At 48.5% G+C, this 16026-nt stretch overlaps 1 protein-coding gene across 1 annotated transcript in view; it reads left to right on the forward strand.

Moving 5' to 3' along the window:
• The window catches only part of GPR157 (G protein-coupled receptor 157), a 67348-nt gene that overhangs the window by 14784 nt on the left and 36538 nt on the right, over positions 1 to 16026 (forward strand). Inside the window, exon 2 of the mRNA XM_043923517.1 lies at positions 6867 to 7151. Coding sequence (XP_043779452.1) covers positions 6867 to 7151 — 285 coding nt within the window. The remainder of the gene's footprint in view (positions 1 to 6866; positions 7152 to 16026) is intronic.

The following is a 16026-nucleotide window of genomic DNA, read 5'->3' on the forward strand; positions in this document are numbered from 1 at the left end:
AGGCAACACTTATGACTTGGGGGAAGGTGGGAAAGCCTTTGAGGTTTTCGAGGGAAATCATGAGTTTGTTTGGAGAGCACTTGCCATGTTTGTATGTGGGAAACTTGGCCTTGGCCTCCGAAAAACACATCTAATGGTCTGGTCCTTGGTTCTGAAAAGCAGGTTTCTCGCGGAGCCTAGATTGTTGTTCAGTCGCTCAGTCATGTCTGACTCTGCAGCCCCATGGACTATAGCCTGCCAGGCTCTCTTGTCCATGAGATTTCCCGACCCAGGAATAGAATGTGTGGTGGATTCTTTACCACTGAGCCAACACAGAAGCCCTTAAATCCTCCTTATGGAAAAGGAAAACAGCCCACCTAACCACAACAAAGCCTTCCACAGGCTCCTTACTCACAGTTACAAAAAAAAAAAAAAAAAAAAATCTCGTTTCTGGACCTTGCCTTCCTGATTTGCCATTCAGCATCCAGGCTCCGTGGGCTTCCCAGGTGGTTCACAGGTAAAGAATCTGCCTGCCAATGCAGGATACGTGGGTTCAATCCTGGGGTTGGGAAGATCCCCTAGAGAAGGAAATGGCAACCTACTCCAGAGTTCTTGCCTGGGAAATCCCATGGACAGAGGAGCCTGGCGGGCTATAGTTCATGGGGTCACAAAGAGTTGGACATGAGTTACTGACTAAACAACAGAGGATTTGGGCTGGGAGCTGCCTCATACCGAGTCTCAACTCAGAAGCAGGAAGAGTGCTAGGCTCCTTCCAAAACTCAAACTTACATTACAGCCCTTGGGCAGAGTTTTATTTTGAAATTGTTTGAAGTTTCATGTCCTCTCCTGCTAAGATGGACAAGACTTGTGAGAGCCAGTGTCCAGGATTTTCACCCACATTTTATTTAGCCCGGAAGTTGTCCCCTTAGTCTTTGGGGTGGGGGTGGGGGGAGTGGTTCTGGCTTGAGGGCAGGCAGGGAAGAGCACAGATCTGAAGAACAAAGCCAGGACTCCGAGCCGGAAACGGGGACTGGTTTTGTCCTGTTCGGCATCATTGAACTTACGCATTGCTTCCTCTCTGCAGTCCGTGCCCTTCCCTATCTGCCAGTATCCGGGAACATCACCCAGGTGCTCAGAGCAGATGTCACGTTTGTCTCAAATTGCCCTTGCACTTTGCAGGGAGAGGACACAGAAGCTGCTTCTGCTGTTGAACCTTTTGTAACATACACATTTTTTTGTTAAGTGGTTTGCCCTTTTTTTTTTTTCATTTTTAATTCCAAGGTAATTTGTGGTGTTCAAATTGCTTAGATTATGGGATATATCGGTTAGGATTCCTTCTTCTGTAAGTAGGAGAAAACACTACTCAAAATGACAAATGATCAGAACATTAAAATTTTTATAAAACATTAAGTGCAGAGATAGAGGAGCTTTGTTATGGGTTATGTATCCAGGACTCAGCCAGGTCAAGGAGTTAAGACTTTGTCCCTATTTCTGCTCTGCCATCCTCCACGTACTGACTTGTCTCCCACCAGCTCACCTCCTGCCTGGCTCTTCCTGGGGTCTCTTAATGTAAGTGAGGAGACTTTTCCCAATGCCCCCTGTCCCGCCCCAGCCAATCAGTGGCAAGGAGGAGGGGGTTATTGTGATGGAATTCTTGAGGCCCATGTGACCAGGAGAGGAGGGTAGATAACCTGTATCAAATCAGGGTCTGTGAGCAGGTGGAGAGAAGGTGTGAATTTGGGGCAGTATTGCCACATCAAAGATTTGCATTTATTCAGATTTCTAACTGATTTGGGGGCAATAACTCTTGCTCCTAAAACATGTATTTTTTTTCAATACACAGTTCTTAATGCAAGAGCAGTTTTAGGTAATCATGGTATCCACGCTTAGCCTTTCACCTCCTAGGAGGCCTTCTTCCTTAAACATCTGGGCCAGTGGTTTTTAGGAGTTTGAGCTTTTCTCCTTAAAAAAAAAAAATATATATATATATATTTATATTTTATATAATATTTATATAATATAATATTTTATATTATATATATATATTTTTTTTTTGGACTGTGCTAGGTCTCCGTGACTGCTTGGGCTTTTCTATAGCTGCGAGCAGGGGCTATTCTCTAGCTGTGGTGTGCGGGCTTCTCATTGTGGTAGCTTCTCTTGTTGTGGAGCACAGGCTGTGGGGTACAGGCTCAGTAGTTGTGGTGTGCAGGCTTCTTTGCTCCAAGGCATGTGGAATCTTCCCTGACCAAGGATCAAACCCATGTCTCCAGGCTCAGTAGTAGTGGTGTGCAGGCTTAGTTGCTCCAAGGCATGTGGAATCTTCCCTGACCAAGGATCAAACCCATGTCTCCTGCATTGACAGGGTGATTCTTAACCACTAGACCACCAGGGAAATCCTTCTTCCCACTTTTGACATCACTTTGAAATGCAAGAGGACACCTAAGGCTGGTATAAAATGTCTTGGATTCCTTGCAAAGCTTTGCAGAGGAGCATGTGATGCAAAGCCGTGACTCTTTTTGAGTACCTTGTTTGTGCCACCAGGCCAGGCTCTTCCAAAGCCCTTGTTCCTGTGGTTCAGAACCGCTCACAGTTATGATTTTGCACGTCTGTGATTTCCTCCCCATCTCTCTGTCTCTCTCACCAGGAGTCCCCCAAGACCCAGGACATCCTCCCCATTGAATCTTCAGCACCCAGTGCAAGCAATATGTTATGGGTGGGTTCATGAAGGGGACATTTGTGCTTTCTGAAAGATTCACTGTGGTAATTTCCTGAGTGAATTTCCACATCTCCGTGGATGGAGAACGGGTCCTGCTTTCCCAGAAATGGTAACGTTCAAGAGCCTTGTTCTCAGAATCCACTTTTGCTTTAATGCTTAAAATTTAAGTTCTAGGAACTTAAAACACCCCCGGTGAAAATGACTCCTGGTTTTCTTGTATTCCTCCTGGTTCCCTGGGCTGGCAGCTCTAGCTCTACAGCAAGATGTATCAGGCTTGGGGTTCAAAAGGGCCCCTGTAAGAAGAAGAGAAGGGCTTCCCAGGTGACACTAGTGGCAAAGAACCCGCCTGCCAATGCAGGAGACATGGATTTGATCCTTGGGTTGGGAAGATTCCCTAGAGGAGGGCATGGCAACCCACTCCAGTATTCTTGCCTGGAGAATCCCATGGACAGAGGAGCCTGTGGGCTACAGTCCACAGGGTCACAAAGAGCATGATATGATGGAAGCGACTTAGCACACACACAAGGAAAAGAGAAGTGAAGCATCATCACAGCTCTGAATGGAACTCCGGGCCTTTTAAACATCTTGTGTTAATGCAGCAGAAGCTTGCCTGGCAAGTGGACCAAAGGCGTTTCAGTAGAAAGGAAAGTACATTGAAAAAGTATGTTCACTTGGGTCGTGACTTTCCAGTAAAGTCTGACTCCATGAAAGACTGCTAATTTGGTGTGTTTTGTAAATTTCATGGAATACAGTCAGACTTGAGGCACTGACTGATTATTCACACTAGCCTCCTCTCTCTGATGGAAAAGATTGTTCCTCAGGTCCCAGCCTCCTCTCTCTGGAAGATTGTCCTCTCCATCTGAAAGCCCTGACTGATCAGCTGTGGTGCTTGGGGTGGGGATGGGGGGAGAGGAGTGAGGCAGCCTCCCTAGGTAGACCTCTTCATCAAGGTTGCTGCCTAGATTCAGAAAATGGTGTTCTGCGTGGAAATCAGGGGCGAGGGCTGCTTAGCAGCGGCTGGTACATCTAGTTTGGCTTGGATACCCCCAGCCCCCCATCTTGCTTTTTGGAGCCATCTTTTTTTTGGGGGGGGGTGGTGCTGCTCTGAGCAGCTTGTAGGGTCTTAGTTCCCCGCCTCCACCAGGAATCGAACCCAGGCCTGGACATTGAAAGCTCTGAGTCCCAACTGCAGGGCCACCACAGAAGTCCTTGAGGCATCTTTTCTTCCCAGACTGTTTCTGAGCCTGAAGGTGGGCTGGACCCAGATCTGACAGGCCCCTCGTCTCCATCCTTCCCACACTCTGTGACGCCTGCTCTAGACCTCTGCCAGGGATGAAGACATGCCCTGTCCCCGTGAAATGCACAGCCCTCGGCAGCGGCAGAGCCACACTCGGCACTGCAGCTGGAGAGCGCCCACACTGGCCAGGCGTGCCACTGCGCGTTGGTCTGCACGTAGTCATCTTCGTGGTGGGAAGCCTGCCTCTGCTTCCAGTTTCCTGGGTCCTCTGCCTGGGCTGGCCCAGGCTGGGAGTTAAGGGAGGGGGAGACTCAGACCCCTCTTGTCTCTGTGCTCACGTGAGGGCATGGGCACTGCAGGAAGTGCCTTTGGCCCCTTCCCAGACCTGCTGGATCAGAAGCTCCACTGTGGGGCTGGGAATCTGCCCCTTTCCAAGCTCCCAGGCAACTCTTACACACAGGAAGACCAGTGCTAACCTGATGAAAGTGTTCTGCCAGGACTTAACTTTAAGGTAAAATTGGACATATTTGGGGCATTTTCCTCACACTAAAAGATAACACCTGGCTTGCTTTTATTTTATTTTTTTTTAATTTTTATTTCTTTGGCTGCACTGGGTTTTAGTTGTGGCACACAGGATCTCTGATCTTCATTGTAGCATGTGGCATCTTTAGTTGTGGCATGTGGGGTCTAATTCCCTGACCAGGGAATCAAACCTGGGCCCCCTGCATTGGGAGTGAAGAGTCTTAGCCAGTGGACCACCAGGGAAGTCCCTTGCCTTGCTTTGTTAGAATACAGACATGTTCACTGGTTTGGGGACAGAAGACTGAGGTAAGCAGTCATTCCATCAGCCCCACTGGACATTTTGTAGCCAAGAAAGGATGAGCCTGTGTGCCCTCCTCCTGTGGCGTGTGTAGGATGCCCTCCCAGGGGCTTTCTCCTCTCCGGCAGAGAGATTCCTCTGGCTGGGGAGCTGCCTTCCTCTGTACCCCCTTGCCTGCAACACAGGTTTCTGGGAATTCCCTTGCTGGGGTAGAGAACACCCGCTGGGTATCCCCCCTCCCACACCTTGGGTGGTCTGCATCCAAAGCCGTGAGTCATGTGATCTTCAGGCCGCTTCTTTGTGATGGTCAGTTTGAGGCGTCTGCATGAGCAGGCTGTGGGACCCAGAAACTCAGCCAGACACTAGTCTAGGTGCTGCTGTGACATTTTGTAGGTGGGTCATCATCCACCATCAGTTGACTCTGAGTGAAGATCATCCAGGAGAGTTGGTGGGCCTCATCTAGTCAGTTGAAGCCCTTAAGAGCCCAGCTGGGGCCCAAGAGGAAGAAATTCTGTGGTTGGATGGCAGTACATGCTCTAGCTCAGGAGTCTCCAGCTTGCTAGGCTGCCCTGCAGACTTCAGCCTGGCCTAACAGCCCCGTGATCACATGAGCCCACTCCTTGACATAAATCTTCATCCGTATCTCCTTTGGCAGAACTCCGATGGCTCCGCTCTCTACACTGTGCCCGGGATCTGGGAGCAGTTGCTGCTGCTTTATTTTGTTGCTTGCTTTTTTTTTTTGGCTGCGCTGGGTCTTTGTTTCAGGGCAAGGGCTTCTCTTGTTGCAGCGTTTGGGCTTAGCTGCCCCCCAAGTCATTGGGATCTTAGTTTCCTGCCCAGGGATCAAACCCACATCCCCTGCATTGCAAGGTGGATTCTCAACCACTGGACCACTAGGAAAATCCCCATGAGTTTTAAACTATTGTCATTTTCTAACTTCTCATCCAGGGAAGCGCTAGCTTGTTTTTCCTCCTGATGAGTGTGGGCCAGCCCTGCTGGGATCTTTGCGATCTCAGCTTTCTCCTCCATCGTCTTTCTTCTGCACCGCTCCCCCCCTGCCCCCCATTTCTTTCTCTGCAGGTTTCAAGCAGAGGCAGGACAGGCCTGCCCCCTGTCATTGGCGGGGCCAGCTGTGAGTGTTTCTTTGGCAGTGTCTTAGCTGGTTGTTGTGAGTAATAATGCAGGAAGCAATCAGCAAGTATACTGCCCTAGAAGTGCTGCACGTTGTGGGCCCAAGACGGAAGAAAGAGGCAAGACGCTCGAACCATCGTCGGATGCTGGGGCAGGATGTCGGAGGCTTTGCCCTGCCGTGGCAGCTGGTAAGGGCTGCTGGAAGCAAGCTCTTGGGTCTCTGGAGCTGCCTGCTTATAACTGTTGGAGGAAAAAGGTGCACAGGCTGGGCCATGGATGGTTTCTGGCTGGGAGGAGATTGCATGTAGGAATGATAATTGCCAATGTTTATGGAGCACTTACTATGTATGAAGCCCTGCATCCTAGGGCTTATGTATTATCTCAGGTGCAAGAATCTGTTGTTACCGTGCCTTTCAGAGAAGAAACAGAAGTACCAAGAGCAAAAGTAACACAGGATGGGACTTCCCTGGTTGTACAATGGTTAGGGCTCTGTGATTCCACTGCAGGGGGCACAGGTTTAATCCCTGGCTGGGCAACTAAGATCCCACATGCCACATAGTGTAGCCAAAAATAATAATAATAATAAATTTTAAAAGTAACAAAGGATGCAGTTGATAGAAAGGAGGAGCCAAGCAATCTGGCTCTGAACTCTGTACTCCTAACTGCAGGCTCGTGTCCTTAGAGATGGGTCTGGGGTGCTGTCGCTGACCTGTGGGGAGCCCCTTTGCCGAGTGAGTTGAATGTGGACACCATCTACTCTCTCTCTCTCTGCGTGAAGCAAATTTCAAATGCAATCATATGCTTCGGAGGAGGTACCTGTGTGGGCATTAGGAGATGTGTCTGCCTTGGGGAGAGTTTTTCTTTTCATCTGAAGCCAGGCCTAGGAAGTTGATGGGGAGGAGAAGCTGGTGGTGTTTTCTGCACTGGTGATGAGAAGGGTTGCTCCAAGGGAGCTCAGCTGAGACCAGAGTTTGGTTTTCCGGGTCCTACCAGTTCTACCTACCGATGCCAGCTTTGGGTCCAGCGAGCTGTGAGGCCTGCCAGATTACCATGGCAACAGGAACTGGATCCAAGCCACCAAAGGATGGACAGCCAAGACAGCAGTGGCTTTTCCAAGTCTTGGATCACCAGGCATATCCCATGGCCTCCAGCAAGCCCGGGATAACCCAACAGCAAGCCAGGCCCTGTGTGTCCCCAGAGCCTGCCAAACCAGCTTGGGGTCAGTCCTTGCCTTCCTGCCATTGGTATCTACTTGCTGACACTGAGTGGTGAGTTCCCCAGTTTACTGTCCCGCTGATTTTCCCCATTGCTCTCCAATCTCATGCTTAAAGGAACTCACCCGAATCCCAGAGGCAAAGCCACATGCCAGTGACTGACTCCTGTGACCCCACTGACTAATGTAAGACAAGCCTCCAGGGTCCATGATGCGATGGGTACTGTTGATGCAGTCTGAGGACAGCACCTATTGTGACCGGCCCTCCCGCAGCCTCTGCGTGTTGTCTGCTGCTCCCCTTCCAGCCACTGCCCAGGGCACCTCCCCTGCTCGTGCCCACCCAACTGGACCTCATCTCTTAGTTCTGTCTTGTCATTCTTTGTGCTTTTAAGTGCTAGAAGGGAGAGGAGACTATTTCCATTCTGACCACTTTGTAAGAGTCAGAAGGGCCTTAGAATGGTTTTCTGAGCTTTGAAGTTGAACCTTGGCCTTGACACGCTCTGCCTGATAGCCCCTCCTCCAGGCTAGGAGTCCTCTTTCTCTTATTGCTGGAGAGCAAAGCAGGCAGCCAGATCAGTTCCCGTGGGAATGGTCCGGTCCTCCTCTGCTCAGCGGGCTGGCTTCAGAGAGGATCCCTTTGTCATGCACACTGCACTGGCCACGCCTGTGGCCGCCTGGCCGCAGTTCCTCTCTGCTCCCCAGAGCCTGTGTGGGCTGCAGCAGGGCCATTGCATGCCTGGGATGCCGGCTGCAGTGACAGAGCCAGCCCAGAGCCCTCACGGGAGTTCTGACCAAGACAGCATTTGGGATCGATTATAAGCCAAAGTCTTTACATTTTTTCCCCCAGTTTTAGGCTGAAGTAAAGAATGCCTGCCATCTCCAACCACTGACTGATTTGGGGGCTTGAACTTCTCAAATAAAGGGACCAGACTCCTCTGTCCGTGGAATTCTCCAGGCAAGAGTACTGGAGTGGGTTGCATTCCCTTCTCCAGGGGATCTTCCCGACCTAAGGATCGAACCATTGTCTCCTGCATTGCAGATGGATTCTTTACCGCCTGAGCCACCAAGGAAGCCCAAAGGGACCACAGGTTTGGATTATGATTTAATTAGACTGTTAACTTGAGTTCAGGTACAATCATTTGCAAAGTAACCTTTTCCTGTCTAGCTTTGCTTTTAGTTATGCCAGCAAGGGGCATCCCTGGTGGCCCAGTGGTAAAGAATCCGCCTGCAGTGTAGGAGACCTGGGTTTGATCCCTGTATCGGGAAGATTCCCCTGGAGAAGGGGATCAGGCAACCTACTCCAGTATTCTTGCCTGAAGAATTCCACGGACAGGGAAGCCTAGCAGGCTATAGTCCATGGGGTCACAAAGAGTCGGACACAATTTAGCGACTAACACATGCACAGTTATGTCAGCACAGACATAATCTGTTTCTCACATAGAGGTCACTTATCTGTGACCTGTCTTAGATAGAGGTCACCTGTAGACATCCCTGGATGATTATTCAGGAAACAAACATCAGATAGTCTCTGCTTCCGTTTGGGTCTCAGATAAAACTGATGTCTTCATGGCAGTTGAATTTACCCCTGCAGTCTTTAGAGCGGATGGGTAGAATATTTGTCATCTTTATATCTGATGGTAACAGAAGACATGTACTTGGATATTCATCTAGCTCTTTATCTCCTCTCCTGTGGAGATGTGAGGGGTGGTGTTGGCTCCACGGGAGTGAGTTTAGAATAGACTGGGAAAGAGGGCTACTCCCCTGTCTCTGTCTGTCTCACCCATACAAACACATGGGCGTGCACACACATGCATGCATGCACATTGGCCTTGAATTTGGGGAGTTCGGGGTCCTTAAGTTGAGACTGTCCGGCAGCGTGCACTTCTTCTTTGGGAACGAATGGGCAAATCCTAGTTTGTAACTGGTGGGTTGGAGAGGGGGACCAAGAACTTTATGACTAGACTTAAGTTTGGAGGCAGGTAGAGTTAAATGCAAGTTTTATGTTTTGGGGGGAAAGTATCTGTTCTTCTTGACTGAGGCAAAGTGGAGGTTAAAACATATATTTGGTTAAAATGTATATGCAGGTATTCCTCTGGTGGTCCAGTGGCTAAGACTCCATGCTTCTAAGGCTGGAGGCGCAGGTTCGATCATGGTCGGGGAACTGGGATCCCACGTGACATGAGGCGAGGCCAAAAAACCAAAACAATCACTTAAAAAAATATATATATATATATATGTATATATGTCAGCCTATATATTTAATAAGCTCTGTGGATCAGTAATATCCATTTTCTAGTTTCAGTATTGTCCTACAGTTACTGGGAGAAACTGACTCAAAGGTACATAGGATCTCTCAATTTTTTTTTTTTGCAATTTTCTATAAACCTATGGTTATTTCAAAATAAAAAGTTACAACATATATTTGACTAAATGCTGTGTGGTGTCTTTGATTGGATCCTGGAACAGAAGAAAGACATGAATAGAGAAACTGGTGAAACCCAAGAGAGATCTTTTAACATTTACCAATGTAAATTTCTAAGTTTTGATAATGGTTGTGTAAAATGTTAACATTTAGAGGAAGCTGAGTGAAGGATATGAATCTGTAAATCTAAAATTATTCCAGAATTTAGTTTATTAAAAACAAAAACGTGTATATATATATATATATATATATGTATGCATGCACACATATGTACTACATTTATATTTAAATACATCCATAAAACCAGTGCCCTTAAAAATATACTTTCTTTAGGTGAAGCATCAGATGGTGCCTCTGAAGTGAGACAATAATTAAGGGCCCTTTCAACAAATAAACTGCAAGGTCATTTTGTTCCCTAATTTGTCTGTATGACCACAGGGACCCTACACAGCTCTTAAAACCCAAGAGGAGCCTGAATTCTCCCCTCTCTGAATGTAGTACAACCTCATTTTCCAGATCAGAAACTGAGGTCCAGATAAGAACTGATGTAATTTAAATTGAGATTTCCTAGAATATTTAAAACCAAATTTTTTACTTTATCTGTTTGACCAGTCTGCACTTGGACATGTACAAAATAGTCTATAAACTGTAGCCTTTATACATTTAAGGCGGGGCAGGTGGGAAGGAAATAATCTTTGCCACTCTTTTCTGGGGCTCTCTCTCTCCAGGATCAGTGGTTAAAATTGGTGGGTGTGGTGGGGAATCTGGTCAAAATGAAAGCTTTAATTCAGCACCTAGTCCATGCTCTACACCAGACAGGGTGCTAGTAGGGATGCCCAAGGACTAGGGGACACTGGGGGAGTTTTGCTCCCCAGCAGCCTCTTCTAGCAGCAGCTGCTGGATCCTTGGGAAAACCACTCACCCCACTAGATGCAGTCAGGGACTCCCCTGGTCAGTGTGAGTCGTGAGCTCAGGGTGCAGACGAGATGTACTTGCAGTTTGCTGGTCCCAGTGCACACATTCAAAGGAGGATCCTGTCACTCTGGCCCCCTGGATCCTCCAAGCTCTCTGGTCCCATCCTGCCTAAGTATTCCTGCCATCCTAGGAGCTGCCTTGTTTTCATTAGACATGAGTTCACCAGAGTCCCGTTTATTGTTTGAAACTCACAAACTCTACATGATATGCCTACACAGAGGAAGGAGGGGTTCCCTTGCTCTTCATCCCCTGCATCTCTGAACATTACCTGGAGCCACTTTGGACAAATCCATCCTTTGCTGGAACTGAAATTGCCAAAGTAAACAGCCAAATACATAGGCCCTTGGACTCTTTAACTAAGAGGTGCCCTGTGCCCCTTTGGTAATTCTGTAGTAATTGTTCAGGCTGGTACCTCCTCACTCCATCCCCAGGATCCTGAGGCATCATTCCAAAACAGAGCATCAGGCCTTAGTCTAATTTCCATAATGCACAAAAAATCACAGATTATCCTGTCTCTAAATGACAAACTTTAAGGATTGTCTTTTTCTATTTGAAGTCACTGCTAAAACATGGAATCCAGATAGGAGAGAAGAGATGAAACGATCTCCCCCAGGTCACCGTCTGGAAGCTTCCACGAGGCTCAGATCCGAAGGGGCAGGTGGCTGATTCTTGGCGCTGGTGACAAGTCAGAGGCTCCTGGTGAGGTTGCTGTGCCCTGGACACTGGCCTTGCTCCTCCCTTTAGTGTTCCCTAAGAGCCAAGGCGGCTTCAGGGGGTGCAGTCTGTGCAGTCACACAGGACACTGTGCTTAGCAGGGCCTGCATCTGGGCTGTCACCAGTGGAACTTGGTAACGACTTTGGAACAAGGACCTGCAATTTCATTGTGCACCTGGCCCATGAATTGTGTAGCCACTTTTGTCTAACACCTGCTACAAGCCTTCAGGCTGGAGGTCATGAGGACTCTTGTCCCACGTCAAACTCATGACCCGGTTTGGGATCAGGACTTGGTGACCACTTCCTGAGACAGCCTGGCACAGAGCAGGTGCTGCAGCAAAAGATGGTGACAGACCCACCCAGAGAGTCAGGGCGAGGGAGGCTGAATTCTGGGGCCAGAATTCTCCTTCCGGCTGAACCCAGGGCCTCTCAGGGGACACACACAAATACAGAACCCGGGTCTGGTGCTTGGGGCTGCCTCTGACAGTCATCAGAAACTGGTTCCTCGGAACTCAGGGAGGAATGTTTCTTGTTTTGTGACTTGTTTCCGCTCGCGGGTTGTGTTACTCTGCTAGGCTGCACTAACAAAGAACCCCAGAAAATCTGTCTTCTCCCAGTTGCAGAGGCTGGAAGTCCAAGATCACGGTGTCGGTAGGGCTGGTCCCATCTGAGGCCTGTCTCCTTGCTTCACGGATGGCCTCCTCTCCCTGTGTCCTCACATGATCTGTGCCTGTCTGTGACCACACTTCCCCTTTTTATGAGGATGCCAGTCATATTGGATTAGAACCTACCCTAATGACCTCTAACCTGATTACCTCATTAAAGAACCTATCTCCAGGGACTTCCCTGGTGGTCCAGTGGGGTCCCAAGTTCAGTCCCTGGTCAGGAAACTAGATCCCACATGTCACAACTAACGTCAAAGATGCTGGTGCCACAACTAAGACCCAGTGCCGTCACATAGATAAATAAACGTGGGGTGGGGGGTGGAAACCCAGTCTCCAAATTCAGTCACATTCTGAAATCCTGAGGGTCAGGACTTCAACTATGGATTTGCAGAGTAGGGGCGGGGTGGTGGTGACACAGTTCAGCTCATCACTGAGATTTTTCTGAACACCTCAAAGTCAAGTTTTAATAGCTTAGCAGTATCTATCCAGCCTAGAAATGATGGACTCTGGGGCCTGTTCTCTGTCCATAGGAAGAGGCAGCGAAAGACCCAGGAGCCAACAGAACGTAGTCGCCGGAGATTGCTCAAGGGTGTGAGGCGTGGTCACTTAGTACTGGCTCTCAGATGGATGCAGAAGAGTGACCATACAGAGGACAGGGACCAGCTGTGCCGGAGTCCTGTGGGGCCTGAGCAAGAGAGGGGTGATGGGAGCCACAGGACTTGGGTCAGAGATGGGAGAAGGCCGGCAAGCTCCGGGTGGGAGCTGTGGGGGAGGGGTCGGAGGCCGAGCTGTGTGAACAGCACCGGGCGGGGGATGGGGGATGGGGACGGGGCGGGGGCGGAGCGGGCATCCCGGAGGCGGGGCCAAGTTTGTAAAAGTGGTTCCCAAAGGGCGGCCTGGGAGCTTCCTAAGCCCTAAGATTCTGACTCCCCCATCTTGGGTGGGACCTGGGTATCTACATACTTAGAAAGTTCCCCAGGTAGGATGTAGGTGAAACAAGATTGGTCGTGAGGCGATAATTGAAGTTGGCTCATGGCATCCGGGGGGTTCGCATATACTTCTGTACATTTTGAAATTTTCCGTTATAGAAAGTGTTTTTTTGCTTTTTTAAGAGAGAGTGGATGGGGGAGGGAAAGAGAAGGGCGTGGGGGATCAGAGAATGAGAACAGGAAAAAAGTTGCCAGGAGGTTCCGTTAACCAGCCCTGATTAGGACGAAGATGGAGGGAGGAAGCCCTCTCTCTGCCCCGGGCTTCCTCTGACACGGAGGAAGCAGCGCCTCCTGGTGGCGAGAGGTGCCCTCACAGCCGGGTCAGGACGTGGAGTCTGGGTGTGAGTCTGGATCCAGGACCCAGGTGTGTCCCAGGGATGAAGGCAGAGGGGGAAGGGAGACAAGCCCTGGGAGCAGCCGTTTGACAGTGGTTATATCGTGACCCTTTTGCCCATCTACCAGTGCCTATAGACCGAAAGATGGAAAAAATGCATGGATTATATAGCAAATATAGTGTAACATGGGCTTCCCTGGTAGCTCAGCTGGTAAGGAATCCACCTGCAATGCAGGAGACCCCGGTTCGATTCCTGGGTCGGGAAGTTGCCCTGAGAAGGGATAAGCTACCCATGCCAGTATTCTTGGGCTTCACAGGTGGCTCAGACGATAAAGAAGCTGCCTGCAATGTGGGAGACCTGGTTTGATCCCTGGGTTGGAAAGATCCCCTGGAGGAGGGCATGGCAATCCACTCCAATATTCTTGCCTGGCGAATCCCCATGGGCAAGGGAGCCTGGTGGGCTACAGTCCATAGGGTCGCAAAGAGACATGACTGAGCGGCTTAAGCACAGCACATAGTGTAACATAATTATCAAAATATTTGATAAAACCAAATTTGTTAGAGTGATACATGTGCCCCTGGGCTTCCCTTGTGGCTGAGACAGTAAAGAATCTGCCTGAAATGTAGGAGACCTGGGTTTGATCCCTGGGTCTGGAAAATCCCCTAGAGAAGGGAATGGCTACCCACACTGGTATTCTTGCCTGGGGAACTCCATGGACAGAGGAGCCTGACGGGCTACAGCCCATGGGGATCCCAAAAAGTTGGATATGACTGAGCGACTAATGCACACACATATGTGCCTCTATTAGCACATTAAATATGATCCAGCAGCAGCTGGCCAAGTAATGACCATAATTTAAAAGTAGTGATGAGCACGAGTGGTATTTTGAGAAACCTGCAACATGATAGGAAAACATCTGAGATTTCTGTTGTTGGCACTGCTCAAACAAATAAACAAAACACTGAACTCCTGGGCCTTGTTTTCCATGTTGGTAAGTAAAGGATTTGCTTGATTTCTGTGGGAAGTTGATGACAACAGACTCACCTAGTCCCCATCCAGGTTACTGCCCGCAGGTAAGAACCTTGCCCTAGAAAGGCAGTCGGGCCACGGTGTGTCCCTTGCCAGGACTCCAGCGACTGTCATCTGGCTGCTCCGTGTGTCCCACAGACCCTGGCTGAGGACCTGTTGTGTGACAGACACCACGCACAAGGCCAGCCAGGTCCCTCCCTTTCTCGGATGTGCGTTCTGTGGAGAAAGGGGTGCTGAGCAAGACATAGCATAGCTTGCACATGCTCAGCATTTAGGTTCCATGTTCCTATTGAATATATGTGTAATATATTTCCTGTCTAATTGAGATTTAAGGCATATTGCTAATTTTCTTTTAATCCCATTTGTTTTAAAGCTGTTTTCAATCAGTTTAGCTCATAGTTCTCTTTCATAGAGCCAAAGAAAACCCCTGGAAGACTGTGAAGGGCTTCTGGGAAGGAGACATGCTCATAGCTTTTACTTTCTCCCCAAGCCCACATTAAGAGTCACTGCTTCTTCACAGCAGCATTATTCACAATAGCCAAGAGGCAGAAAAAACCCAGGTGTTCATCAACAAGTGAATGGATAAGCAAAATATTCATCCAATGGGATACTACTTGGCATAAAAGGAAATAAAGTGCCATTACATGCTACAACATGAGTAAACCTTGAAGACATTATAGTAAATGAAAGAAGCATATAGAAATGACTACCTGTTGTCTGAGTACATTGATGTGAAAGGTCCAGAAATGGGAACTCATTAGAGACAGAAAGTAGATATTGCCAGGGTTGGAGGGAAGAGACAATGGAAGACACAATGTTCTTCCCCCGGGTGTCCCAGGACACTCCCTCACTTCTGGATCTTGTTCAAATGCTATGGCATCAGGGAGATCTTCTCTGGATACCTGTATAATACGTTCCCATCACTCTCACTGGCATGCCTCCACCTTTTATTTACTCTTCTCTCCCATACTAATCACCATTGAACATTATGTATTTATTGGTTAAGGGGTACAAAGTTTCTGTTTGGGTTGATGAAAAAGTTTTGGAAATAGCGGTGATGGTTACAGAGTCCTGTGAAGGTTATCAATGCCACTGAATCACATACTTCAACATAGTTAAAATTACAATTTTTATGACATACCAAAAAATTTTAATTTTGCCACAATAAAAAAAATACAATTACTGCTGAAAGACATCTTTCTGGTTCCACTGACTCATCCTCCCACTTCTAGTTTGTAGTGTCCAGGGCTCCCTCTGCAGATGTTGGTCCCTGGGAGCTCTCAGGTCTCATGTCTTAAACACCATCTTTATGCTGACTGCCTCCAAATTTCTATCTTCAAATAGGACCTTCCCCAAGTAGGACCACTTGGCTTGTCCAATAGGAATCAAAGGCATCCAGAACTGAGCACCTTCTGTTGCCTCCCCATACCTGCCCCCTCTAGGCAAGAGTAAGTCTGCCCTTTCATCTTGGAACTCTAAAATCTTCCTTGACTCCTCATTTGCTCACACTCACACCTGACCCCTCCATATATCCTATCATCTCTGCATCTGGAACTACACATCCTTGATTTCTACCTCCATCACCCCTCACCTCAATGACATAGTAGCCCCTAAGTCAGGCTTTACTCTGTACATGGAGCTCAGAGCACCCCTCTACTCAGCTCTTCAATTGCTCCTCCTGTTCTTAGTCTAGAACTAGTCTTAGTCTTTCCCAGCATCAGGGTCTTTTCCAATGAGTTGGCTCTTTTCATCAGCTGGCCAAAGTATTAGAGCTTCAGCTTCAGCATCAATCCTTCCAGGG

This window comes from Cervus elaphus, chromosome 14 (assembly GCF_910594005.1).
Source record: "Cervus elaphus chromosome 14, mCerEla1.1, whole genome shotgun sequence".
NCBI lineage: Eukaryota > Metazoa > Chordata > Mammalia > Artiodactyla > Cervidae > Cervus > Cervus elaphus.